Genomic DNA, 24,916 nt, shown 5'->3' on the forward strand with positions numbered 1-24,916 from the left:
ATCGACGGGAATAAAATCTGATCTCTAATTTTGGGTGACCCGACCTTCTTCTTTTGGTCTAGTTGATCCTCTGGAGCTCCTCTGAGGCTGACTTTTGTAAGACTGTTACCAATTGCCGTTTATTGTGACAATCATATTCGGGCAGCACAAGGCTTTCTCTTCGGACTCGTACCGGTATGATCAGTAAAGATTAATGTCTGAAGAATGCAATCAGGCCGTTGTATGATCGTAAACACTGTGGATCCCCCCTGGGCGGCCCCCGGCGATCTGCATGATATCCGCACAATTAGCCCCATTCGTTTCGTTGATATCAAGGACTGCGGCTGTTTCAATGGGGCTAAATAACTTCCGTGGCTCAGTAAGCACTAGTCACCAAATCAGCACTAGCTATGATCAACGTCATACTTTCCATATTCAAGAATAGGTCTCTTGGTTGGTTTTGTTTTTAGAATGAGTTCGTGGGGACATCACATGACTGTCAGATTGGGTACACACCTGCAACCACCGACACCAGGGACATAATTTATACAGAAATTTGTTAATCGTGCATTTATCACTGCTATAGGCAACATGTCATCACAACAGCAAACGCAGCAGCAGATGCAACAGCAAATTATGATGCATGCTCGCCGACAGCAAATGCAAATGATGGCAGCACAACAAAGAGTCACCAACGGCAACATACCTCCACGGCAGCAACTGCAACCACAATCGCAAACAATGGGCTCAACATATGACGATCTTCCAATCAATAGCCCTAGCGATGTTGAATTTGTTAATGGACATCCTACATTCTTTGGTCAACCCCCTACCTTTTTCGGTCCTTTTGTATCTGCCTGCCGACGCGGTCCACTCTCTATCGTTCAATCTACTATATCTCAAGAGCAACTTACACCAGCATTCCTTCATCATGGCTTGGTACTTGCACTCAGTTCCGGTAATATTGAGGTTGCGAGTTATCTCCTCTCTCATGGGGCACCGATTGTTCGCGAAACTCCGGGAAATGTCCTATCCGCCCCTCCGGACCAACAAATTGGTCTCTTCGAACTCCTCGTCCGCCATGGCTGGACCCCAAATACCCCAGGCTTTTATGGTGCTGTCTTACTCCCTAGAATTGTGACCAACGTCCCTCTTCTTCGTTGGTTCCTTGACCATGGAGCTGATCCCAACCTTGGCACGCAACGAGACAACCGTGATCGCCGCGGCGGACCGGACACAGATTCATGCATCACCCTTGAAAGAGCTGCAGCTCATGGTCATGTGGAAGCTGTGCGTATGATTCTAAAGGCAGATGCGCGGATTGAGAATGGATTGCCATTGCACTATGCTGCAGGAGCATGTCCTCCAGGTGGAAATCCACATGCTACACAAGTTAAACCGAGCTTGGATTTCGATACGAACAGAATTCCAGTGATGGCTCTACTGGTAGAGCATGGGGCGGATGTGAATAAGAAAGAGGAATCACGACATATGACACCGCAGTATGCTATTGTACATGCAGTCATGGCAGGAGCAGTCGAGCGGGTGAGGTGGTTGTTGGAACATGGGGCAGATCCAAATGTTAGAGGCGCTTATGGAAGTGCAATCGAACGTGCACGTGCTATTGGAAATGAAGATATGATCAGTGTGATTGAAGGTTTTGTTGAGCGAAGTTAGTGAGTGTCAAGGTCAAGTAACACCAATTGTTTGAGTGGAATGGTCTTCGTGTCTATCAGGTCACCCAGTGTACATCTAGCTATACTAGTTCAGTTTGGCTTTTTTGAAAATAGAACATATTTTGTTTTTCCTATGATGTCGGTCCTTGTGAAATCATGGTCATGCTGTGATGTTTTGAGTCAGAATGGCATCACTTAGACTGGGTTTGGGTACAGCCATCTAAGCAGTTTTGGTTACAAGAATGTACATTGTCGAGAAAATGGCGCATATGTATCGATATCAAGTTAATGGTTCATCGTATCCTTTAGGCGTCAAGAGAGGTAAGTGTAGTTTCTGTTCGCGGTGATATAATATATATCTTATTCTGGGCTTGCCTACTACACGGTTATAAAGAAACTTAGGATTTTTATGAAACACAATTGATTGCTAGACAAGATAAGTCATAGGAGACAATAAAAGAACATAGTACTATATTAAACAAATCGATGGATAGGTTAGAAACAGTAGAAAAATGATAGAATTCTAGAAGTGCCAAGCAACCGCATCGGTCTTAGTCGGGGCTTATCCCCGATGATTACATCATATTCCACATCCCGTGACAAATCAAAGACTTGCCAGGGCCATGATTTATGCTCGAAGCCAGAGGGTACGGAGCTCAGTGCTAGAAAAAGTCTAACCAGACTACAAGAACTATAGAGGAAGTCATCGATCGATATGTAATAAGTCCGACTTTATAGGTTCCATCGGGATCCGTAAGCAGCCCAGATATCCCCAAAAGCGGAGCCGCCTTTGGCTTTTAGTAAGCAGCCTAGCTTTCCAAACCCCCGTCACCCTTCAAGTCTTGGAGTTTTTTTGCTTGCCTGTACACAGAAAGGCATATCGGGACGCAGTTGCTTCGAAAAATGCTGGATGGCCAATCCCAGGTGGTCCTAGAGGGATCCCAAGGGAATCTCTTGCATTCCCTTGGATCGGCAATCAATTCCCCCGGCGACAGCCCTTTTGCACTCATAGCGAGGGCTGGGGCCCCATCAGCTCATCGAGATTCGACTTGACGCCATGCTTCCTTGACGTGATTGTGGCGGTAGTGGCTATCTGGGGTACGCTGAGCGGACTGGGTGCCTTGTGGTTGTTGCTTAGGAAGCGGATTCCGCAGCCCGTATCGAAGAACTGGCATTTCTACACCAAGTTGGTTAGTCATACCGATAACGAATACCCTTCCAGGATCGCGTACAGGGTGAATGGTTGCTGACTGACTGTGATGCTATAGGCCGTGCTCGCTGCTCTTGTCTTTGTTACCGCCCTTCAAGCTGCGATCCAGGCCGAAACGCAACCGAACGCCTTCTGGGCCGACTTCCGATTCTGGTCCTCGGTTCTGACCATCGTGTCGCTAGGAGTGATTACTTCGGTACAATATTTCGAGCATTGGCGGAGCAGACAGCCCAACGGGGTTGTCCTGTTTTACTGGCTCTTCTTTATCATCGCCTATGCCGTTAAACTGCGCTCTCTGGTCGCGCGAAAAGCATTCGTCGACCAACTCCCTTACTTTATTTGTATCAACGTGAGTTTGGGTCTGGCACTAGTTGAGTCTGTGCTAGAGTACTTCGTCCCCAAGAAGCAGAGCGCATACGATGCTCTGGGAGACGAGGATGAGTGTCCTTACAACTATGCCGACATATTCTCGGTCCTTACCTTCAGCTGGATGACCCCGATGATGAAATATGGATACAAGAACTACCTGACCCAAGATGATCTGTGGAATCTTCGCAGTCGCGATACCACCCGGGTCACGGGTGATGCCCTGAAGGAGGCATGGGAAGAACAGCTCCAAAGCAAGAAGCCGTCCCTGTGGATGGCGCTGTTCAAGGCTTTTGGTGGACCCTACGTCCGCGGTGCGATCATCAAATCCGGAAGTGACTGCCTTGCTTTTGTCCAGCCGCAACTCTTGCGACTCCTCATTTCCTTCGTTGACTCGTATCGGTACCCTGACCCACAGCCTGTCATTAGAGGCGTCGCTATCGCCTTGGCCATGTTTGTTGTTTCTGTCTGTCAGACCAGCTGTCTTCATCAATACTTCCAGCGTGCCTTCGATACTGGTATGAGAGTCAAGTCGGCCTTGACCGCTATGATCTATGCCAAGTCCTTGAAACTGTCAAACGAAGGTCGCTCGACAAAGACAACTGGTGATATCGTCAACCACATGGCCGTTGACCAACAGCGCCTTTCGGACTTGACACAATTTGGTACTCAACTCTTGTCTGCGCCTTTCCAAATTATGCTCTGCATGGTATCTCTTTACCAGCTCGTTGGACCTAGCATGTTCGCCGGTGTCGGAGTCATGATTCTGATGATCCCTCTGAATGGCGTTATTGCACGCATGATGAAGAAGCTGCAGATTGTCCAAATGAAGAACAAGGACTCAAGAACCCGACTGATGACTGAGATTCTGAACAATATCAAGAGCATCAAGCTGTACGCCTGGAACACGGCGTTTATGAACAAACTGAGCCACATCCGAAATGACCTTGAGCTTAACACCTTGCGCAAGATCGGAGCCACACAATCTATTGCCAACTTTACCTGGCAGTCAACTCCTTTCCTCGTCTCTTGCTCCACATTCACTGTTTTCGTGTTGACAAGTGACAAGCCTTTGACCACCGAGATTGTGTTTCCGGCTTTGACGCTCTTCAACTTGCTGACATTCCCTCTCTCTATCCTTCCCATGGTGATTACATCTATTATTGAATCATCCGTTGCTGTGAAGCGGTTGATGGACTACTTCACCGCAGAGGAGCTCCAGGGCGATGCTGTCTCCTTCCAAGACCCCGTGGTACACCCCGGCGACGAGTCTGTTCGTGTGCGTGATGCTTCGTTCACCTGGAACCGTTATACAGGAGCCACCGTGCTAGAGAACATCGATCTTAGTGCGCGCAAGGGTGAGCTGAGCTGTATCGTTGGCCGAGTCGGTGCTGGAAAGTCTTCTCTTCTTCAGTCACTGTTAGGTGATCTCTGGAAGAATCAGGGAGAAGTTGTCGTGCGTGGTCGCATCGCGTACGTCGCTCAAGCACCTTGGGTTATGAATGCCAGCGTCCGGGAAAACATTGTTTTCGGACATCGATGGGATCCAGCTTTCTATGACCTTACCGTGGAAGCATGCGCCCTAATTGATGACTTCAAGAACTTGCCGGATGGTGATCAGACCGAAGTCGGAGAACGTGGCATCTCTCTTTCCGGAGGACAAAAAGCACGCCTGACACTCGCCAGAGCAGTATATGCTCGTGCCGATATCTATCTTCTGGACGACGTTCTCTCCGCAGTTGATCAGCATGTTGGACGTCATATCATCAACAAGGTTCTCGGAAAGACCGGTCTTCTCAGCGGCAAGACCAGAATTCTTGCAACCAATGCAATCACTGTCCTCAAGGAGGCGGACTTCATTGGCTTGCTCCGTGATAAGACCATCATTGAAAAGGGAACATATGAACAACTGATGGCCATGAAGGGCGAGATCTCCAATCTCGTTCGTACAACCGTGGTGGACTCGGATGATGAAGGTACTGCTAGTGGATCTAGTGGATCCGAGGATCTTACCAGCGTCGAAAGCTCAGTTGAGACTGCTATTCTTCAAAACGGCGGTGACTCCGATGCTGATAACACAGAGCAACCCGGCGATCTTATTCCCATCAAGGCAGCTGGCGAAGCTCGCAGACGTACCAGCACCGTTACTTTGCGCCGTGCAAGCACCGTGAGTTGGCAAGGTCCCCGGCGCAAGCTAGGAGACGAGGAGAATATTCTCAAGAGCAAGCAAACCCAGGAAACCTCGGAGCAAGGAAAGGTGAAATGGAGTGTCTACGGCCAATATGCAAAGGACAGCAACACCGTCGCTGTCGGATTTTACTTGTTCGCCATGTTGGCCGCCCAGACTGCTCAGGTTGTTGGAAACTACTGGCTGAAGAACTGGACTGAGTGGAACGAGGCTCATGGAACCAATGCTCAAGTTGGCAAGTTTATCGGAGTCTACTTGGCCCTCGGGTTGGGCTCGTCTCTTCTAGTCATTCTCCAGAACTTGATCCTGTGGATTTTCTGTTCTATCGAAGCGTCTCGCAAGCTTCATGAGCGCATGGCATTTGCCATCTTCCGCTCACCCATGAGCTTCTTCGAAACCACACCATCTGGCCGTATCCTCAATCGCTTTTCCAGTGATATTTACCGTGTTGATGAAGTACTTGCCCGTACTTTCAACATGCTGTTCGCCAACTCTGCTCGTGCCATCTTCACCATGATTGTCATTTCAACTACGACCCCTGCGTTCTTGTTGTTTGTCATTCCTCTGAGCTATATTTATCTCAGCTACCAGAAGTACTATCTGAGAACGTCGCGCGAGTTGAAGCGTCTCGATAGTGTCACGCGAAGCCCAATCTTCGCTCACTTCCAGGAGTCCTTGGGCGGCATTTCCACTATTCGTGCCTATCGCCAAGAAAACCGGTTTGCTCTCGAAAATGAATGGCGCATGGATGCCAACCTACGGGCTTACTTCCCGTCCATCAGCGCTAACCGCTGGCTCGCCGTTCGTCTGGAGTTCATCGGCTCCATCATCATTCTGGCATCTGCCGGACTTGCCATCATGTCCGTTGCTAGTGGCAGTTTACTTTCCCCGGTATGGTCGGTCTGGCCATGTCATACGCTCTCCAGATCACACAGTCGCTTAACTGGATCGTTCGCCAGACCGTCGAGGTTGAGACTAACATTGTGTCTGTTGAGCGAGTGCTCGAGTATGCCAGTCTCCCTAGTGAGGCACCCGAGGTGATCTTCAAGCGCCGCCCTGCTATCGGCTGGCCGGCTCAAGGTGCTGTTTCATTTAATGATTACAGCACCCGCTACCGCCCCGGGCTCGACCTTGTGCTCAAGGATATCAATCTCGATATCAAGCCTCATGAGAAGATTGGTGTCGTTGGCCGTACTGGCGCTGGAAAGAGTTCGCTTACACTGGCTCTGTTCCGTATTATTGAGGGTGTCAACGGCAACATCAGCATTGATGGGCTCGATGTCTCTACGATTGGTTTGTTCGACCTTCGTGGCCGTCTTGCCATCATTCCTCAAGATCCTGCCATGTTCGAGGGCACCCTGCGTGACAACTTGGACCCTCGTCATGTCCATGACGATACTGAACTGTGGAGTGTTCTAGGTAGGTCTTTAGTTCCTTATATCTTCTTTTCCAGTGATCTGACTTTATCTAGATCACGCGAGATTGAAGGACCATATCTCCGGGATGGAGGGACAGCTGGATACCCAGATTCAGGAAGGAGGTAAGGCACCATTTTCACCTGAGCCCTCAGGCATCTTCTAACAATATAACAGGCTCCAACTTGAGTCAGGGCCAGCGCCAGCTGGTGTCTCTCGCACGCGCCCTGTTGACACCCAGCAACATCCTTGTTCTGGACGAGGCAACCGTATGATATCAATCTTTTTACCTTCGACGGATAATTTCAGCTAACAACAGCGATAGGCCGCGGTTGACGTAGAAACCGACGCACACCTGCAACGCACCCTGCGCAGCAGTATCTTCCAGGACCGAACCATCATCACGATCGCGCACCGCATCAACACGATCATCGACTCCGATCGTATCGTCGTTTTGGACAAGGGGCGTGTGGCGGAGTTCGACACGCCCGCAGAGCTGATCAAGCGTGGCGGCAAATTCTACGAGCTCGCCAAGGAGGCCGGCCTGCTCGACAACGACGGTGCCATTGCCTCCTCCCAAACAGCGTAAAAGCCAATCAATTGCCATGGTCCCCAGTCCTCCGTATTTCCTTGACAAAGATGGCTCAGATAGCCAGCCCCAGATGGCTGAGATGGTTCGAACCAGCCTCATGCAGTCCTGAGTGGCTCGGGGAGGCCGGATCTTCTCTGTTACCCCGGGCCGATCGCAGGCCCTTTAGTTCTTTTGAGTGCTGCCTGCATGGATTATGCCCATTCATCTGTGCTGACAGTTCCAACGCCTTGGTGATGTGGCTCGGCCGTCTGTGCATACTGCATGTACATGTACTGAGTGAAAAGTTTTTCATTGCACCAGGGACCCCCTGACAGGGGCCAGCAAGATAGAGCTAAAAAAAATGTTTTCATTTCCTGCACATTCAGACCCTGTCCTCGAGCCTCTCCCATTGTGTTTCATGTTGGGATCGGGGATTGCCTTCGTGACCTTGAACATATGATTGGATTGGCCACTGCGAACCAAAACAAAAGCAAAAAAAAGCCCTTTATCTCTTTTATTACCCTGTCAACTATGATCAAATTGTGGCCGTGCACATCGTTGTTCTGCTTGTTTATATGTGAATAACTTAATACAGTCTCCGGACATAGCTAGATCCCCCAGAAGAGCAGTGGCTAGACCCTACCCAACGTAACCCTGCATCAAACAAGTGAACAGACAATCTTCTAGACAATCATAAGCCATTCATTTTCTGATTATGTGCAGTAGCGCCGAGTCCCAAACGTGGCGGTGACATTTTGACAATCACATCGACGAGCAGTGCATTGTAGCGGTGAGAGGGTACCTCCGACTTGCCAGTTGTCCCGCCACTTTGTTCACCAAGTAAGCAAGCGATATCAAAAATATCATAGATGCACAGTCCTAGTGCTGCCAACTACAGAAGAATCCCGTCGTTTCCACTTGACATCATACATTATATCTTACCACGCAGCCAGACGCTCACCCGCCACAGTCTCTGTTCTGGTTCGACGATCACATACGGCATACTAGCCTCCGCCCCCCACTTCGGGGAAAAAGGACGAGCGGGAGTATTCAATAGTGGCAATGTACATGTATACGAAGGCACCTCCTTGCACCTTGCGGGATGCGAAACAGATTAGCCACGCGGGAGATTGGGAGTTCATGCACATGCATTAACTTCGTAGATGTGGGCGAACTGTACGGATAAGGGGAGAGGGAGGAGTAGGAAAGGGAGGCGAATGTGTCACTACATACCAGATCAGGATTTAAGCTGAAAAAACAGTAGATACATGCACAGAGGGAGAGAAAATACCTTCCTCTTCTTAACAGAGCTGAAGGAGGGGCAACTAGACCACGTCAACGTATAACGTATGAGTAATGCCGTTGCGTGTCATGTCAGAGACAGAATCCATAGAAGTAAAGATATTCACTTCGAAGCACAATCGCCGATTTCGCGTGGAAAACCCGCTCGCGATCTCGCCTACGATCATCTCTTCGCCTCCTCCCTCCTACCCCGGTCTGTGCATCCCGTCACGAACATCATTGGCCGCGGACCTGCATTCGGGATTTGTTTCAGCTATCTAGATCCAAGGCAAGGGGCATCTCAGACGCACAGCGAGGACGGGGAGCCAGCGGAAGTTGCTTCCTTAATCTTGTTCAATGGGCCATTGAGCCTCGATGCACCAATCAGCGCCACAGAGACAGATCTTCAGATCTGAAAAGGACAAAGCCAAAGTCAGAATAGACTCTCGGATGAGTACCTCGACAAAAGAAGTAACCAGAGACCGTCATGAAGAAGAATGGACCTTCTTGCATCTCCTCTCACCCACATATCCTGGGTGAATCCACTGAGGGGATGTCTGTTCCTCTCTCTCTCTATAGGTGCGATCTCTTTTCCATGCTCTACAGGTATCCATATCCATGTTCATCTCCATGTACGTGTGTGTGTGCGCGCTTTTCTCTCATGCACAGCCATACGATACTGCATTACCCGGCCTGTAGACAATACCCACAATCCCACAATCCCACAACCGGACATCATCTGCAACGCCCATCCAGCCCTCTAAGCGAACCTAACCGCAAACCATCTTACTCTGCACCCGAACAGGTCCGGGACACTAGATCTCCACTTCCAAGCTCCATCCTACATAGGACAGACATGTACATACATAAGATGTAAGTTACATGTAGCAGTATGTGCATATAGGCAAGGTACATCAGTGGATGTGGACACAGGCCAATAAACAAGCGACTCTTCCAAAGGGGTTTGTTTCTCTCTTTTCCACCTCCACTCAGCGCACTACAGGCGCAGGCAAGCCGCTCCTGTAATCTGGGTCATTGGTCCCGAAGTGGGTAAATCGAGGAAATCGAGATTGTACCTGCTGGTATGGTGAACTAGCCCAGCCTCTTTTTCATTTGCATGTATATGTGCGTGTGCATGTGCATGTGCATGTGTTATGTGGTCTCCTCTTTTTGGATTGCGTCTTTACATTGAAGATCGGGTCCTGGAATGGTGGTGGTGGTGCTGTGCTCTGGAGCAGATGACCTTGATACCGTACACCGGGATTGGTTAGCTTCGGTTTAGGTGTAGTTCTACTTTTTTCTTCTTGCTTCCTTACCGAGGTAATGGATGATCAGCTCCAGATCCAGGTCCATGGTACATGCACAATGCGCAATCGGGATTTGCACGGACTATGTAAATCCCTCTAGTTCCGATTGTAACCTGGCTATACCGAATACAACATTCAACAACATGATCAGATTCAGATCTAAGTTTGGATCGGCTCAGCCTTGAGGGGAAAGAGGGCCAGGGTGGAACATTCATAGCGCAGACAATCCATAATCCATAATCCACAATCCACACTCTCATGCACAATGCAGCAGTACCACCGTGGCGGGATGGGACCCTCGTCCGGAACGCTTAGACCTGCGAAGCAAGACGATGAAGTAGGTCTGGGGGGGCCATGATCATCGCCATATGGGGCAGCGAAAGTTGTCTTGGGAAACTGGGCCCTTGGGGAACATGATCCGCCGGAGTGGCACTGAGAGTTCTGTGTGTAGTGTCGGATTTTAATTGGGGCCGGGGAGATATATAATCTATGTGAGCCATGCCTTGCTTTGTTGATGGGGTTTGCCCCCTTGATAGTGGCTTCATGTCTATAGTTGTAGTAATTTATATTATGTCGGGCTTTGTGGGCATTTGAATTGTGGACTTGGTGGGTACATACCGTGCGCATTGGGGGGAATAGCTGCTGCACTTGTACTTTGTATGCGGTGTGGGTATATGATATGAGTATTTGTCACGACTCCAGATTCCCCAGCCACTGCTGATCAACTCGCGTGGAGGGCTCGCTACCCGGTGAGTTACAGGGAATCCCAAATACCTCAATTTGGGGAGAACACACCTTGATAGAGATGGTTCTTGTTACTCCAGACTGATAGACGGAAAATGATTCCTATCTCTCACCGGCCCCGGAACCCACCATCCAGTGCGCTGGAGCCAACGCTGATCCAGGATCATGGAGAGCAATCCTTCAGCCACGCCACTCGATCGGGACCAAGTACAGATCACCAGCGATGATTTTTGGGCGCCTTTTCGGGCAATTTGTCCGTCTTTGCATAGCTCCATGAGGCCTCGCGGACAGGACATTGGTCCGGGGCTCAGGGATGGACGGACACTAGAGACTAGGGTGGCGGGCAACCTGAGCTGCTGGGAACGGGAGATGGTCCGTGGGGAGGGGAAAATGATCCAAATTAACGAAGAAGGCGTGGCATGCATGCGATCGCGAGCATCAGGGACCGCTGTGGTGGAGTTTAGGAAGCTTTGGGGTGAGGGGCCGGGGAAGCTGTTAGTTCCTCAGGAGAGTTTGCACTATCCACGAAAAAATTCAAGCAAGCTGGAGCAGGTGATTGGCTGTGGGGGAATGCAAGGACCTCAAAACTTTCGTCAAGCTAAAGCCTTAGCATATCCAGGTAGTTGGGACTTTATGATGCAATTCCGGGGACTACTCGGGCTCCATAGCTATACTGTAACCAAATATCGCACATGTATTCACTCTTGGTGTTGTTTGAACCGCTTCACCTACTTTGATCTCCTTTGATACCCCTTTTTATGATATTTGAAATGACACCAGCCCTCATGCAGACAATGTCCACGTTTTCCACCTGAAACGAATGTGGAAAATGACTCCGGAGCAAGGGAGCCCCGACTATCGGCCTGGTCCAGAACGAGTGGAGCGCGAACAGTGCGCTGGAAACGAAAACAATTCCGAGGGCCAAAATGCGAACTGTGCAAGGGCCAACTGTCACGCCCACGCTGGGCTCTGTGCGTAAAAGACTTCCGTCAGCCTTTCCCGCCAGGGTTAATTGTATTGTCGGGACCGAGTGGAGATGTAGTAGCGAAATTACGTCTATTTTATCTTCAGTTGAAACCCGAGAACTCGCTAACAGATATGTCAAAACAAAGCATTGTTTCCTGCATAACGAAGACGAACAAGACAGTAGTTCACTCTCCATATAGCGCATATGGATCTCCTCCGACCTGTAGGAACCATCATAGACTGCCCCTCGGGCCGGGCCACGATGGAGAAATAATTTCCTGCAGTTTCAGATTGCTTTTTCTGTTCCTGCGTTCAGTACTGGAGATTAGAGGTACATATTGATTGATTTGGAGTACCGAACATTATTGAAAGCCACCGGTATATTTGGAATGGTCTTTTGAGGCCTAAAGGTTGTTGGGGCAAAGGAATAGGAGGCAACACGAATGACAACTGAATGAGGCTTGGTGAAAAATCTAGTGTTGGGATCAGCATAACTATTGTCATGGCACATGAGACGGACTTTTGGCAGTAAGCTGATCTCCTATTTAGGAGAAAGCAGGCATGAGGTTCGCTTCTTGAAACTTCTAACTATAGTAAGATAGATTGGGAATTCCAACACACTGGCACTGAAGAGAAACAGGCTCGATGATTGCCAACTTTGACCTTTCCCTTGGGCCCCCGTGGGCCCAGCTAACCCTAGTTGGTGTTTGACAGCTTTAGTGCCTCCGGACCGCCATCCCCGACCCGCAGTGGCTTGCTGGGGGTCGAGTCTGGACCGTCTTTTAGCGAGCTGGAAGAGGTTCAAGGTTTCATCGGAACACTCTCACTGGTCGAAGCAGAAGTACAAGCGCAAAATAGCCCTCCCAGATGACCCAACCCTGACAATAAAGCTACCATTCGGAGGGGTCTGCCCCCAAAAAAACGCCCCGACAAAATGGCGGATGCAATATGACGCAATGCCCGTCTTTGTCGGTCCGATCAATGTTCGATCAGGGTGCATCATTGATCGATCGTCGTGCGGCCCATCGGCTCTGCACAACAGCAATGCACCCTTGTGCCTTGTTGGTCCGCTTGCGCTTGTATGTCCCGAAGATTCAAATAGAGTATGGAAATGAAAGGCCTTGACACCTCTCAGGTCTTCTACTAGATTCGGAATACACTCATCTGGAGGCAGGTTGCCTCCAGTACCTTTGCTCACACCGATATGCAGCTCTAGAAACAACGATGGTCTCGATATACTCTGCGAACAGACTCATACCCTCTGTACACACCCCCTTTTGTCCACATGCTCGCTCAAATAGCTCAATGATCATCTCATCGATACGAGCCCAAGTCCAATAGTAGCACAATCGACTCTTGAAGCGAACTATGAAGTTGAAGCAATTTCCAGAAGTACGAAACAGCCTTCCTGCGCTTTATATCCGTTTTTTTTTTTGTTTTTTGCTTTTTTTGCTCCGTAGCGGTGAACCGAACTCAAAGGGACTTTTTTCTTTCTTTCCAGAAATGAGACCCTAACTGTAGATCAGCCCTCCTATACCGAATCAAGTCTGTTTTGCAGTTATTCCCATACCCCTCTCAGCCCCCACTCCCGTCAGCACACACCCGCTGTCACATATCCGCCGAGTCCGCCGAGTTAACGCCTCACTTTGGGTTTCAGGGTGATTGCATCGCCGAACAGCTCCGTGAGATCCCTTGTCCGATCTTAGCGGCAAAGGCGGTGTTTAGATTAATTACCCAGCCCTGTCACGAGTGGGGAACTCATTGATGTTTGCTTGAAACTACATGCGGGAACTGCCAAGCTGTCAAACTAAGCACATTCATGAGTGTCTGCAGATAGAAGGAAAAAAAAAAAGCAGAGAAAAAAATCCACAGGGACCATCCATGTTGCATACTTAAATGTGCAGCTATTCTCGCTTCTTCAGCTGTGGCTGTGCCAAACCTCCAAATAGCACTGAGCCACGTTGTGGCTAGCCAGGGCAAGGATCTACTGTACTTCCAATAAAAAGCTTTCATTGGCAGGTGTCAGGTGTCAGGGCCTTGTTCATAAAAATAGGGGTTGCCTCAAGTCTAGACCTTGAAATTCAATCCCGAAGATCTGGTACGCCCGGAGTAATCCGCTATTTCAAATGTAACTGGGACTTTTGAATCGATATTCATTTTTACTATCCGACACCCATACTTCTTGATTGCCACGCTAAAAGATAGCAGCGCCTAAAAACGAAGGAAAAAACCCTCCCTAAGCACTGGGAGGGGTTTCTGGGAGGGGTTTAGTGGGGACTAACAAAGAATCAAAACGTCTGCGCCTATGCGAAGAGATAGCGTTGAGACCGTTGGTTTTAGGTGAAAACCAGTAGTGCGCTATGCAACTGAAAGAATGGCAAATAACATAGGGCAGCCCTAAATCACTAGCTCGACTACAGTGCTTTATTCGAGTGCCTTTTGGGATAATCTAAAAAATCTAATTTGACCGCAGGGCAGGCAACAGTTTCGCGTAGGTTGCTTTGTATTCCACTATGGAGCAATGATTTGCAGCCGGAGCCGTTAGTACGCTGTGCAGGCAGGACGGCAATTGTCGATGTTACCGAGGTTACAGTAGTAGTCAAAATTCCTTGAGACTCGTCAGATTGATCAGAACTCGGATGGATTATCAAAGTACACAATCTGATCGGAATAGAGCACTGCTTGTGTCAGAAAACTCTGCTTGCATCCCCGATCTAGCGTAGATGGTGGAACCTGAGCAGAATGTGATCCCCCTTTGTAATGTCAAGATAGCCATGTAGTGGGACAAAACTAGTTCTAGAGAATCGCGCCTGTCTCTTTTTTGTGCGTTTTTTTTATCGAGAAGTTTAGCCGTTGACGTCTTTGTTTAAGGTGGATTTTGACGTCTTACTATAGCTATCCCCTGCCATCCCAAGCTCCAAATCTCCAAGCCCGAAGAAACCCACCAGAGCGGGAGATGGACGCGTTGACAGCAGCTTGGGTTCTCCTGGGCACTTTATTAGCACAGACCCAGGGGGAAGAATTGGGGAACTCCGTGGCTGCTGATTCGGCTGTCACAAATACGTCTGACTTCAAAAGTACCGCGCCAAACCCGTCGTGGGATAAATACTCGAACCATTTTGCGACCGGTTTCTTCCCCGGGAGAGGGGAGATCACGCTGTACAGTAGGATTCAAATGTCAAACCGTCTGTTATCTCGTTTTGTCCTAGAGCGTCTTATTTTTTTTAATGATTTTTTTATTCATCGCGGCTAGAACGGGAGTGTAGGCGAGAGTTACAGTCGTACTAGCAAAATGGCGGCCTATACAGTACTTTTTCTTCGCATACGCAAATTACAATTGTCTCTTTGATTTGGCGAGATTTGAGGTCTGATCTCAGGGGCTTTTTGACATTCCAGCTGAAGTGGCCACCAAGATTCCCATTGCCTACCCAGTTCTTGTCAGTGAACGGAGATCGACATACGGGATCAAACCAAGAGAATGGCACTTTATCGGCGAGTCATCTCCATCCCAGGATCCAGGGTGTTGGGCCATGCATACGCCGCATCTTGATAGGTTAACAGTAAATGGGAACTGACAGGCTCATTCGTTGGTTGGTGGAGGGGTCACAGCTACTAGCGCACCGGGGCCCAAGGGCTAAGATCCGATCGAGAGACACAAATGTTACAGATAATATTTCATATATATATACACATATATTCTAAACGGTACTTTCCCCCAGATCCATGAAGGGGCAAATCAAACTCTGACGGAACCTCCGAACTGCACCTGTGCGTCCAGGTACAGGAGCCTGGCACGGATAGTAATTAGGGCTAATCTCCCTAACGTAATAATTGTTCCCACACAGGAACATACAAAGAAATGAACTAGTTGCTTACCACAAATCTGGACCAGAGAGATTTAGTATGGGCCCTCGCCCTCGTATACCAATGGAGATCAAGGGATCTGATCACCTTTGGAACTGACAGAAGCCATGGCGTCCCGGAAGCGCATCCCCAGTTCCCTTGTGGGGGGTCGATCGATAATCAGCGCCACTTGGTTTGGGCCCGACATGACACTAAGATAAAATAAAATAAATATATTAAAATTTATAAAATAAAATAAAAACAATTATGCGATCTACAAATAGTAGGACAGGGATGCAGGATCGGGACTGGGCCTAACACTCACCTGCATGTCGCTTTGAAGTGCGCCAATCTCGCTGCATGCATACGATGAGGGTTGCCCCCGGGCTTTCTAGGATCATCCATGCTGCGTATTGCTCTGGTTTGGAGTCGTGCTTTTGTCATTTTTTTCCAATTGCCTGGAACCTCTCTGGAAACTGAAAAAGGCTTGCATATCCCCATCTGTTCTCTCTCTTTTTTTCTGTACATAGTATACACTTCACACTACATCCTGGATATTTATTTAACATCCCACTTGACCCACCCTCCCTTCTAAGATATTTTATTCTCATCTGCCCCAACCCGGCCTGTGTCACCTTCGTTTACTTGCGGGAACACAGTGGCTTCCTGTCGCTCCTGCATCCCGGTTGCCAACAGTCTGCAGTCATCCGTTTGAGTCCATTAAGACTCTTGCACATTGTGATCTCGAGTGTGTGAGTACATCCCGGCGCCAATCATTACATTCTCTATGGCCTTGTTTGCAAGAGCTTGATTCCCGTTGTCCGGCACGGCATGCGTTTGTCCTACCAGTTCCCGCGCGGGAGTGGGGAGGGCTTTCCAGCCGTTGGGCTTCCATATCCATCTCCGCTTGTGGTCCTAAAACAGTGGCAAGCAGTAGACTGACGCGAGTCGACAGATTTAGTGTCAAGTTCTTGTCAAGACTAGATCGCAACTCTCTACTCGAGGAGAAACAATCTCTATAAAGAGCACATTTCTCGCCGGAACCTTAAACGCCATCAGCCTCTTGATACATCACGCCTCTTTTAGTATCTTGATGTGCCATTTGGACTGAGATTCTATCACTTGAGCCGAATACGTCCCTGCTACCGTATCAACATTACGGCGAAGCATTTCTGTGTATATTTATACAACAATGGTTTACAGTAAACCAAACCCTACAACTGGCGCCATGAAGCGATCCGCTTCAGCCCTCGAAGGACCTCCCGGATGGGACGTTGCTCCTGTATGTTTATCTATTACTATAGTATTGGCTATTTACTAACATCTTCCAGCCCATGATGACGCATTCTCGCTCATCATTCCGTCCTCCTTATACACACTACGCCATGATCTACCTCGATCATGACGGCAAGCTCAAGGTCGACGAGTCTTCATCTATTCAGGAACACAACGCGACTGTGTTCAGCCCAGAAGTCCGCCAGAACTTCCTCGAGATTCTCGGGGAACGCATTGGCTACCATGCACCCCCTCGCCGTATGTAATCTGATCCTGGCTCCTAACAAAATATATCTACTAACACTGCCACAGAGACAGTAGACGCATCTCCCCGCCGGGTGAGGCGCCGCAAAGGCAATGCTCCCTCTATTTCCGAGGACCGTCTCTCTGAGCAGGCTTCCGACAGTGAAGACTTCTCTAATGGCTCCACTGAAATGGTTCCTCTCCGCATTGGAGACAGCCAGAAGGTTATGGCTTACTACGAGGGTGCCCTCAAGCACTTCCAACAACTTAACTGCCGCATGGTTGCCAAGGCATTCATCAAGTTCATCGAGCCTCGCAAGCAGGTCCGACACCCTTACAACGGTGGCAAGCCTCCACCAGGATCTGCCCCCGGCACCACCGGTGACCCAGAGAAGACGAAGCCCGAGTGGTGGCCCCCAGGTGTCATGCACAAGGAGCCTGACCACCTGCGCAAAGAGTGTATGTTCTACCTATCATATCACCAAGGCCCTATTTGCTAACCTAATAACAGACCGCATTGAGCTTCTCCTTCACATCATCCGTCATCTCGGTAGCTACGGTATCACTGCCGACAAGCTCAAGGAAGTCGCTGGCGACACCAAGCGGAGCTTGAAGCACCCATCCCACGTCGAGATCATCTATGAGATCCTTCGTGTCCGCAAGATGGAAGAGCGCCTCGAGCGCGGCGAAGTCGACTCCAACATGATTGTCTACACCATGAACCGTGGCCCCAGCCCCAAGGGCGACGAAGAAGAAGAGTCCAACGACGCACCCTCAGTAACAATCGAGGAGCCCGAGCACAACGTACAAGGGCTCATGACGCCCATCTCCTCAGTTGAGCAAGTAACCGCCGCCCTCACAACACCCATCGATACCCTCCCCGCCACCCGCTCCCTCCCAGGCAGCTTCTCCATGCCCGAGCCTCTCAGCTTCGAAGGACCCCGCCAGGACCGCCCCTACTACACCACGCCACCCCAATACACAGACTCCTTCTCCTCACAGCCAATGCTCAGCACTCCCGTAACAGCGGAGATGATCAGTCCCCACGACGTCTCCGTCTTCGACTACTCCAGCCACAACGCCTTCCCAACCTCCACGCCTGACCACCAACGCGCCGGTCATTACGACCCCTGGGCTCCTGCACCCACATTCCGCCAGAACATCTTCGGCACTGTCGACTACAACGCCGCACCATCCAGCCAGCCCATGTCCCAGCCTTCAATGAGCTACCACATGCCCATGGCTCCTCACCACATGCACGACATGTCACAGTCTCATGTTGATCAACGATCTCTGCCTTTCCGCACGGGGTCGCTAGGCCATCCCCATCCTAACGGCTTGCCTCTTTCCCACGCTGTCTAAGGTGCTCAATGGCCGGGCTGGTCCCGATTGATTCTTGGTTCTTTGGTCTGTCCTGGTGCGACGATTCATGTTGACGTGAAGGAAACCCACTTGCCTAAGGGCTTTGGGTATTAACGAACGTTATATGACTGATGGCTCTGATAACCACACTTAGCGCTTGTCATAAGGCCTTGTCAGGGGAGTTATTGTCTTTATTTCATATCATTTCGATGTGGTTCACTCTGTGGATTAAAAAATTTGGGAGTGTCGTTCATAATGTGCTGGGCAATTGGGTTCTGTTTTCTTTTTCTCTTTTTTCTGAAAATACTTTGGGTTTGATCTTGGTTTCTTCTCATATTCCGGACTTTCGTTTTGTGTTTCTTTTCTTTTCTTTTCTTTTCTTTGGGTCTTGTTTCTTCACCTTGTCGGTGATGACCTGGTTGTCTTTTCATATTTAGTTCTGTATATGGGATTTTTGGCTCGCCGATTTGGATATTCGGGCTCTCTGTTGATAAACGAGATTTTTGGTAGATACTTGGGAAATTCTTTGCTGTTTATAATATCATTTGAAGTCTATATTACCTCATTTCTACCATAATTTCCAGTTCTCTTTGTTATGACTCATAGGTTTACTACATCACGGATGTGCCTTCCACCGCTAAAGCTCTGCTCTTTCTAGAAATCGAGGTTTAAATATGCTGACTAGTACAGTAAAAGGATTGCTTAGAGGTTGCCTCCTGGAGGTTCTCGTATTGTTGTATTCTCGTATTGTTCTATTGATTATTCCGTCAATCACACGAATTAGGGCTTAATGTAATACCTCAATAGACAATACAGTACGATTAAATACGCCCATTGTCGCCATAGAATGCGCATGACCAGCCGAATAAACGCCAAGCGCGCGGGTCCGTATCAGCCACTCACGGCGGAGCAGCGGAGTGCGGTCCGCCTTGAAGCTCCGTGAGGATTGCGGATCATCTTCGACTTCTTCAACCCATTTTGTTGCTCTGTAAGTGCCTGCTTTGTTTCTCTCAAGCTGCTTGATGAATTCTTGCACTTGTACTAACCGCCGGCGACTGCAGTTCATCCAGCACCATCCTCAGCCGCAAAGTTCGACGCGCACGCATCACCGGCTCAAACTCTCATCGCGACGGTCGACCAGCTTGCGAGGCTGTTTATGCCTTTCAACCAAACCGGTAGATAGTGACGGGCCATTTTCCTTTGACAGGTACTGTAAAACCCCCTTGTCTGACCTCATCCGAGTCCGCTTTGTTCTCTCTTTCGTCTTTGTGCCGGCCACCCGTTGCGCGCGCACCGCCGCCGCAACTTGGGAATATCCGGCGGGCAATTGTCATATAGGGACATGGGCTGACTTGGATTTCGTCGCCTCGGCGGTCACCGTCTCCGGCGAATAGCATTCTTAGATTCCTCAACATTCGATCGGTCTTTCGCATCTCACCGAAAAGTGATCCCAAAACCAACCGACAATCGAGATCAATCTGAGAAGAAGATCAGCTCTGGAGTCGCTGAAGAAGGAGGCGGCCTATCCAATTTCTTCCGCGATCTGCGGGCAGGATGGCTGGCCCGTTCAATCCTTTTGGCGGTGCCGTGAGCAACGGCCAGAGGGGAGGACGAGGCGCGCAGGGCTCCGCTGGTAGAGGAAGAGGAGGAAGTTCTGGGCTTGCCGCGGCTCAATTTCAAGGGAATAATGCGCGGGGTGATGGAAAGGATCGCGGGCGTGGACGAGGTAGAGGTCAGAGCCAGTATCGGGGTCGGGGTCGTGGTCGCGGCGCTGGCGCTGCGAGCCACACTGTAAATGGCACACAACAAGCGACAGCAGGTGACCCCGGTGCTACCACTTCTCCATTTGCGCGATCGAATCAGCAAAACTCTTCCGTCGCATCTCCGTTTGGCTTGCAGCCCGTCCAGCAATCTCCGTTCTCCGCTCTTCAAAAGGCGTCCCCGGCTTCGAATCTCTCCAACAACCCATTCGCCAAACCTGCGCAGAATATGAACCATCAAGGTTCAGTGGCTTTCAGTCGCATTGGATCTGGTGGGCCGGTAGAAAACGCGTCGTCAGGCAACTATCAGGACCGTTATGACAAGGTGGGCAAACCCCCGAATGACATGCGACAGGGAGAAGAACTAACCAGAATTGCAGTTGAAACTCGACCGTGCCAAAGAGCGCCAGCGAGCAATCAAAGATGGACAGATGGCAGACCCCAACCAGCCGACGTCGTTGAAACAGGCAATCACACCCGTGGGAACCTGCACCAGCATGTGCCCCGAATTCGAGCGTGTTGAGCGAATCGTGCAAAAGATGATGGACAAGTGCGAAAAGGTAAACTTCTTCTCCTGCCTTTTGTTGCCCCTCCGCTCACCCTCTTCAGTACCTTGACCCGGCGACCAACCAGCTGGAAATCATGGAATCCAAGATGTTGAAGCGGTTTCGACGCTCAGCTGCTGGTTATGATGAGCAATTGCCCTCGGATATTCGGACACCAAAGACCCTGTTGCAGAGTATGAACTACCTCATTCGTTATGTTGTTGGTGGCAGTGAGCCATTGGCCATCATCCACAAGTTCGTCTGGGATCGGACACGTTCAATTCGCAATGATTTCTCCGTTCAGCAACTCACGCAAGAGGAGGATGTCAAGATGGCAGTAATGTGCCTAGAGAGAATTGCGCGCTTCCATATCGTGTCTCTCCATCTTCTTTCGAATCCCACAAACGAAGAGCAATTCGACCGTCATCAGGAACGAGAACAGCTCAACAACACTATGCTCTCGCTCATGTACTACTACGACGACAACCGTGGACGCATTGTTTTTCCAAGAGAGGATGAGTTCCGTGCCTATTACATCTTGTTTTCGATTCACGACCAGCGACCCGATCTGGAAGCTCGTGTCCAGAAGTGGCCAGCCGATCTACTCGCCTCTCCTCGAGTTCAAGTGGCCCTCGATCTCTTTGCTGCTGCTGGCAACACCTGGGAATACCAAGGTGCTCTCGACGCTCGTCGGCCAAATGCCATTGCCCAGGGTTTCTACACCCGTTTCTTCAACATTATCAATTCCCCAAGCGTGCCCTATCTAATGGCCTGTGTGGCAGAGGTTTACTTCAACCACATTCGTCAGACAGCAATTCGTGCAATTTGGAAGGCCTACTGCCGGTCTCCTGTTTCACAGCAGGCGAAGAACGAGGAATGGACTGTAGAGGAGTTGACAAGGGTGCTACACTTTGATGATTACGAACAAACTATCCGGTTCTGCGAAGAACAGGATTTGCAGCTTGCTCAGCACGCTGATGGTGCACTTTATCTTAACTGGGGATCTCGACCAGTTGACTCCATCGGTACGTGTTCTTCCATCCCAAAACACGTTCAACCCTCCACACACAGACACACACACACACACACACTCTCTCTCTCTTTTCCCCCCGCCCACCCACCCAACAACAACAGCTCTTTCCCCTCCATACTTTGTCACCCACTAATTTTTCACAGGTTTCTCGCCATCATCCGATCATTCGTACTCTGAGACTTACGTCGAGTCAAAGCGTGCAGGCCGCTCTCTGGTTGCCGTCATTCTTGGAATGACCATCCCAGAAGCGGCGAGAATGGGCATGCTCGATCGATCCCTCCTGGCTAAGCAGAAGGACAGAGCATCTGACCTCTCAGATGACAGCAAAAGTCTTTTCGTGAGTGATGATGAGAACCAGACACCAGCCCCAGTGATCGAGCCCAACGGGTTCGTTGACAACACGTCGGCTTCTGATCTACGCACTGCCTCTGAAGGCGCCCAGTTCCCTCCTGTCGCCCCGTCTCCCTTCCAATCCCCCTTCCCACCTCCTGCTACTCAGTCGTCGAACCCTTTTGCGCAGGCTTCTACGTCTGCTGCGCCATCTCCGTTCTCCTTCTCGCAGTCGGCGGAACCAGCTCAGAATGTGGAGGCTCCTGCTGTGACTACTTCTGTGTCTCCTTTCTCGTTCTCGAAGCCTGTGGAGACTCCTGTTGCGAATACTGTGTCACCCTCTCCCCTGGGTGGTTCCTCGAACCCATTCTCTTTCGCCAAACCAGCCGAGACTGGCCAGAAGACGGAAGCACCTGCTGCCCTATCTCCTTTTGCTACCTCATCGTCCCCGTTCTCCTTTGCGAAGCCAGCTGAGAAGACAGATGTACCTGCTGCAACCCCTGCTGCCCCATCTCCTTTTGCCCCGTCATCATCTATTTTCTCGTTCCCCAAGCCGGCGAAGGTAGATCAAAAGGCCGATGCCGGTACCGCAGCTACTCCTACAACATCTTCGCCCTTCAAGGCTAGCAGCTCTTCAGAGACTACTGCGCCGAAGAATCCATTCGCATCTTTGAGTTCCGGCGCATCTCTACCATCCTCCCAACCAAACCCATTCGCAGCCTCTCTATCCGCGGTCAAGCCTCCAGATACAACCCAGACAACGGAGACACCCGCGGTGACAGCTGCTGCGCCGTCTTCGATATTCAAACCCAGCACTTTCCCACCGGCGTCGTCGACTCCGGACTTCTCCTTCCTGAAGCCTTCTTCCTCTCTACCTCCCTCCACCGCAGCTCCTACCGCCGCAGCTCCGTTCACATTTACAAAGGCACTGGAAGCAAGTCAAGCGGAGACACCTGTGGCAACATCGACTTCGGTACCAGCTTCGATATTCGCGACCAGCAATACACCTGAGCAGTCATCAACCGCATTCAATAACCCTTTCGCATCTCTGACTCCAAAGACATCAATTTCATCTTCGGGTCCAGGGACAGTTGCTCCCTCAGCTGCTCCCTCTGCCTTTTCACAGCCCTCGGAACCCAGCGAGAAGGCGAAGGAGCCAGTTACGGCGTCAACCACTGCGAAGCCCCAATTTAGCTTTTCAGCCGGTAGCACGAATGCCGTTCCTGGAGTATCGAATGAGGTGGATTCTTCATTCGCAACTCCAGCACCCCAGCCAAATGGGAAAGTCGATTCTTCTGCAACTGTATCATCTACGCCACCTACATCTCCTCCGCCTGTCCCTGGAAGTCTCCCCTCAACTTCACCCAAGACGAGAGATACCCAGCCTGCGAAAATGCGTTCCCTCGCATGGGAACAATGCCCCACACCTGAGCAAGTCTTGTCTTCTCTGTTCAACTACACAGGCACTCTCGCTTCTTCCCCACACGCCAAAAGTTCATCTCCTAGCCAGTCACTTTCCTCACAATCTGGGCAGGCATCCAAGCTCTTCGATGCCAAGTCCTCTATGTACAACCCTTTGACTAATCCAACCGAGTCATCGAAGCCTTTGTTCCAAGGCTCAATTGCATCAGGGTCTTCGGTGCAGCAAGCTTCGTTAAAACGGCCGCATGATGATGACACGACCAAGCAGCGCAGGCGCTCTTCTCTGAAACGCCAGTCCACCAGTGCATCTTCAGGTAACCCTCTAAAACGCTCCGTGCATTTCGAGGCACCTCCCACCCAACAGCCACAGGAAATGCAAATGAGTCTCTCGGAGCTCTCTCAATTGGATGGTAAGTCTGCTAACATTTCACTTTGTGGTATCTTACTGACTTTTTTTAGCCCGAGAGCCAAAGGCAAACGTATCTCAAAAGCGTTCGCGGAGTAAGACGACAAGCGCACACAAGAAAAGATCACTGGATGAATCTACCGAAACCAAGTCGAACAATGGCCCGAGTCCCAAACTGGCCAAGGTTTCGGATCTTCCCACGTCAGAAGAGCCACTTTACCCCAGATTCTCCCTGTCTAAGGTCCTGAGCGAGCCAATGCCGAAGCTTCCGATCCTGGAACGCCTTGAAAGAAAACTCGCAGAAACAAAGGCTCTAGTTGAGCCCAAACCCCTCACCGATCAAGAGAAGAAATGGCTCGAGGAACAAAAGCGAATTCGGGAGCGCCAAGTCCAAGAAGACGAAATCCTGCTATCCCGTGCGCGGATCTTAGCCCACGAGCTGAAGAACGGACCCGGAATCTTCGATATTCCAAAGGACATCCCGTACTCCCCACCAGTGGATCCCCCAATCAACCACCGTCGTGCTGCATTACTTGAAAAGGTTCGCCAACTCATGTCCAAGCCTAGAGTACCGATACTGATTTCCCCGCGCATTGAACTACAGTCTAGCCCTCATGGATACACACTCAATTATGGACCAGATACGCCTGGCCTTGCATCATTTGCCCCTAGTCGCTCCGCGCACTCCACGCACCCCCGCGTTGAAGCCAGATTCCGACGCACCGCTTCTCAAGGATCGAGTTCTATCTCTCTGGGGATTGAGCGCTACAGACGTGAGAGAGACCAGAGGGCTGAAGCTGAGAGAAAGAGAAAAGAAGAGGAGAAGCAGAAAGCAAAGAAGGGGGAAAAGCTGAAGAAAGAGAAGGAGAACCAACGTTTGGTTTCAGTTGAGGATGATGACGATGTGGTGTGTTTGGACTGATTCCCATGCACCCTCCTCATTCGTCTTCTAATGTTTCAATTACCATGAGTGTCTTTTTTTTTTTTTTCATTG

At 50.1% G+C, this 24,916-nt stretch overlaps 5 protein-coding genes across 5 annotated transcripts; 4 read left to right on the forward strand and 1 right to left on the reverse strand.

Annotated features, from left to right (window-relative positions):
- Positions 1 to 570: 570 nt before the first annotated feature.
- On the forward strand, positions 571 to 1,656 carry N7446_009605 (ankyrin repeat domain-containing protein; the record flags this gene model as incomplete). The annotated part of the gene is made up of 1 exon (XM_058518350.1): positions 571 to 1,656. One exon carries the CDS (start codon positions 571 to 573, stop codon positions 1,654 to 1,656), a length of 1,086 nt encoding a protein of 361 aa, XP_058369138.1.
- Positions 1,657 to 2,278: 622 nt separating this feature from the next.
- Positions 2,279 to 7,423, forward strand: N7446_009606 (ATP-binding cassette glutathione S-conjugate transporter YCF1; the record flags this gene model as incomplete). Its single annotated transcript, XM_058518351.1, has 7 exons — positions 2,279 to 2,302; positions 2,651 to 2,845; positions 2,924 to 6,310; positions 6,379 to 6,838; positions 6,891 to 6,959; positions 7,012 to 7,103; positions 7,160 to 7,423. 7 exons carry the CDS (start codon positions 2,279 to 2,281, stop codon positions 7,421 to 7,423), a joined length of 4,491 nt encoding a protein of 1,496 aa, XP_058369139.1.
- A 9,315-nt stretch (positions 7,424 to 16,738) lies between these two features.
- N7446_009607 (uncharacterized protein) lies at positions 16,739 to 18,426 on the forward strand (the record flags this gene model as incomplete). Its single annotated transcript, XM_058518352.1, has 4 exons — positions 16,739 to 16,828; positions 16,878 to 17,079; positions 17,134 to 17,523; positions 17,576 to 18,426. 4 exons carry the CDS (start codon positions 16,739 to 16,741, stop codon positions 18,424 to 18,426), a joined length of 1,533 nt encoding a protein of 510 aa, XP_058369140.1.
- Positions 18,427 to 19,589: 1,163 nt separating this feature from the next.
- N7446_009608 (uncharacterized protein) lies at positions 19,590 to 19,823 on the reverse strand (the record flags this gene model as incomplete). Its single annotated transcript, XM_058518353.1, has 1 exon — positions 19,590 to 19,823. The coding sequence occupies one exon, from the start codon at positions 19,821 to 19,823 to the stop codon at positions 19,590 to 19,592; it is 234 nt and encodes a 77-aa protein (XP_058369141.1).
- Positions 19,824 to 19,980: 157 nt separating this feature from the next.
- On the forward strand, positions 19,981 to 24,844 carry N7446_009609 (uncharacterized protein; the record flags this gene model as incomplete). Its single annotated transcript, XM_058518354.1, has 6 exons — positions 19,981 to 20,511; positions 20,567 to 20,746; positions 20,796 to 21,756; positions 21,908 to 23,926; positions 23,976 to 24,463; positions 24,527 to 24,844. The coding sequence occupies 6 exons, from the start codon at positions 19,981 to 19,983 to the stop codon at positions 24,842 to 24,844; spliced, it is 4,497 nt and encodes a 1,498-aa protein (XP_058369142.1).
- Positions 24,845 to 24,916: the final 72 nt, after the last annotated feature.

Source organism: Penicillium canescens, assembly GCF_028828765.1.
Source record: "Penicillium canescens strain IBT 15451 chromosome Unknown utg000006l_segment0_segment0, whole genome shotgun sequence".
Lineage (NCBI taxonomy): Eukaryota > Fungi > Ascomycota > Eurotiomycetes > Eurotiales > Aspergillaceae > Penicillium > Penicillium canescens.